Source organism: Phytophthora parasitica, assembly GCF_000247585.1.
Source record: "Phytophthora parasitica INRA-310 unplaced genomic scaffold supercont2.14, whole genome shotgun sequence".
Classification (NCBI taxonomy): domain Eukaryota; phylum Oomycota; class Peronosporomycetes; order Peronosporales; family Peronosporaceae; genus Phytophthora; species Phytophthora nicotianae.
In genome coordinates, this window is record NW_008649000.1 from 993066 (window position 1) to 995550 (window position 2485).

General features: G+C 46.8%; 2 protein-coding genes across 2 annotated transcripts; both read right to left on the reverse strand.

Annotated features, from left to right (window-relative positions):
- Window positions 1–482: 482 nt before the first annotated feature.
- On the reverse strand, window positions 483–971 carry PPTG_22288 (hypothetical protein; the record flags this gene model as incomplete). The annotated part of the gene is made up of 1 exon (XM_008902871.1): window positions 483–971. The coding sequence occupies one exon, from the start codon at window positions 969–971 to the stop codon at window positions 483–485; it is 489 nt and encodes a 162-aa protein (XP_008901119.1).
- Window positions 972–1880: 909 nt separating this feature from the next.
- Window positions 1881–2156, reverse strand: PPTG_22289 (hypothetical protein; the record flags this gene model as incomplete). Its single annotated transcript, XM_008902872.1, has 2 exons — window positions 1881–2015; window positions 2079–2156. The coding sequence occupies 2 exons, from the start codon at window positions 2154–2156 to the stop codon at window positions 1881–1883; spliced, it is 213 nt and encodes a 70-aa protein (XP_008901120.1).
- Window positions 2157–2485: the final 329 nt, after the last annotated feature.

Below are 2485 nucleotides of genomic sequence, written 5' to 3' on the forward strand. Positions count from 1 at the left end.
ATGACGATCTTGTCATCACCGCTTGCGTGAGATACTGGGATTGATGACTACCTAATCCTTAATGTCCTCTTTAGGCTAACACCGCAATATTCCGTAGTAATATTAATGAGCTCAGAAGACAGCAAAGAATGATTAATGCAATAACTTTGCATTATTTGAACGCGTATGCGCTTCTTACAGTCTAACCTACTCAACTGTGGACACATCCCACAAATCGCGGTTGTACATGAGAAACATTAGCACCTCAAGCGTAGAAGCATCCAAACGCTTCCGGAGGTCGGAGAACACGAGCTTTACCGACGAAAAGTACCTTTCACGCTCTCGTTCGAAGTGCGCGGTATGAACGCCACGTCGTCATACAAGGAGCGCTTCGAGACTTTGCGTTTCTTAAAGGCCTGTTGAACGAGCGACAGCTGTGCGTCGAGTGTAGCAGTCGGTAGTCGGGGTCATCCTGAGCCGGGGTTCCTCTGCACATCTTGGGATCATTGAACACGGCGAAGATGGCGATATAGTGACGTCCGCTTGAACGTACATCCGTCGAGGACGATGCCGAACGTGGAAGGTAGCTCTTCAGCAACCCTAGCCTCGACAGACTCAAATATGCGCATCAGGTACCTTTTTAGAGTGTTCTTAGCAATTGGGGTGAGCGACGCGTTCTTCCTCGTCATTTTCCGCTCGACGGAGCTCAAGGGGAGACGGTTCATTACAACCCATTCACACCACCGGAAAATGCTGCGGCTCGCCTCGTCTATGACAGGTAGACGAAGCGAGTTGCGATCCTTGGCGGCTCGACCCGCATCTTCGAGGTAGGTGGGGTGGTTGATGCGGAGGTGGGTTATCAGGTTGATGTAGCCGTGCGCACTCTTGCACGGTTTAGAGCACGTCAGGCAAACGTACTCCTCCCCCAAATTATTGGTGAACATGAGAGAGACCACGAGCTTGTTCGTGAGCGACTTGTTGCTGGAGGACATTGCGGTAGTGTAGACAGGTTGAGCAGTCGGTAGCTGGTAGAAAATTGAATTCTGAACAGCTAAATCTTGTTTTAGAGTTATGCCCATTGGCTCCCGCTCTACTGAAATCCGATTGGCCAAACTGAACCCAAATACTGACATGTGATTGGTCTAAATTGTAAACCTCTTAGTTTTGAGTACCATAGTGAGATTTAGACAAGTGGAAAGGCCCAGAAGTGACTGGCCTACAGGCACGAACGTTTGTTATTGGCCAAATTTAGCCCAAATACAAATATACGATTGAGTAGAATCCGTATGCCTTTTTTTGTATAATCGGAAGAAGTGAACCTGGAAAGGTAGTTTTGGCCAAAAGCATATTATAACAATATGTTGCTAATACACTGAAAACATATTTCCAGTAAAAATACATTATGAAATATGTAATATGCAATACATTGTTTAGCCTTATTATTTTCTGCTCTTCATTGGCTAACACATCCCTCCATTATTACTTCTACAGCAAACGCCGTGCAAAACTGTCGTTTTGAATGAAAAGTGTAGTGCAGAATGACCGGCGAATTCCTAGATATATAATAATTAAGTAGCACTAATGTCATTTAATAATGTACGAGGAAATATTGTGCATTTTGCACTATTGCTTTTCTAAGCTAGAAGATGAGTGTATTGATCGATACAATGTGAGCATTACAGTAGATACTGTAGCAAAACAAATACTATGCGGTTTAAGTTCACGAACGGGCGTCCGATACGACAACTAACCCAGCCCAACCCCTTCCCTGCTAGATGTAGAAGGAACGGGAGCCAGCTTTACCTGTTTAAGAAAAGGAAGCCCTGTCGCATCTGTAGAGCTGTAAGCTCGCACGATGTTCTCTTGAGTTGACCACGCTTGAATTTGGAGCATCGCGCGTCTTAATGAAATCGCTGTCTTGATGACGTGTCGTTCCATGCTAATAGCCCCAGAGGAAGGCCCTCTAGCACATCAGTGCTGCCAAACGACACACAGAGTGCTCGAGGGTAGCACGGATTCCTTAGACACTCGAAGAACTGTACCACCCCCATGCAGTAACTGGTACTGCAATTATTATTCGGGAGATCAATAGGTCTTACTTCTGCAGGTTCGGATATTCCCTGTCCCAGTCGCACCAACTTGGCCCGAGTCAGCATCTCCAACGCTTCCATGGTCATGACGGGCCACTAATACAATGAACGGGGCAACCATAGCCGCTGTACGATGCAGTACTTCAAAACGAACGAATTTGTTTAATGCGTTCCTAAAATCGTCCTATTCCTAAAGATGTGGCCAAACGATGGATTCCAAAAACTTAGCCTAAAACAGTGTGTAAGACGTTAATTACGCTCCACAGTTGCGCGGCGTTTGCACCGCCAACTTCGCTTCGCTCGTGGCGGGCGCGCCGATTAGATTGTAAGTTCTTGTTTCGGAACCTATTCCGGCCTCGGCGCCGTCCCCTGACAGACCTCCGCTGTGCTCCGGTTGTCATGGCGCCTCTCTAAGG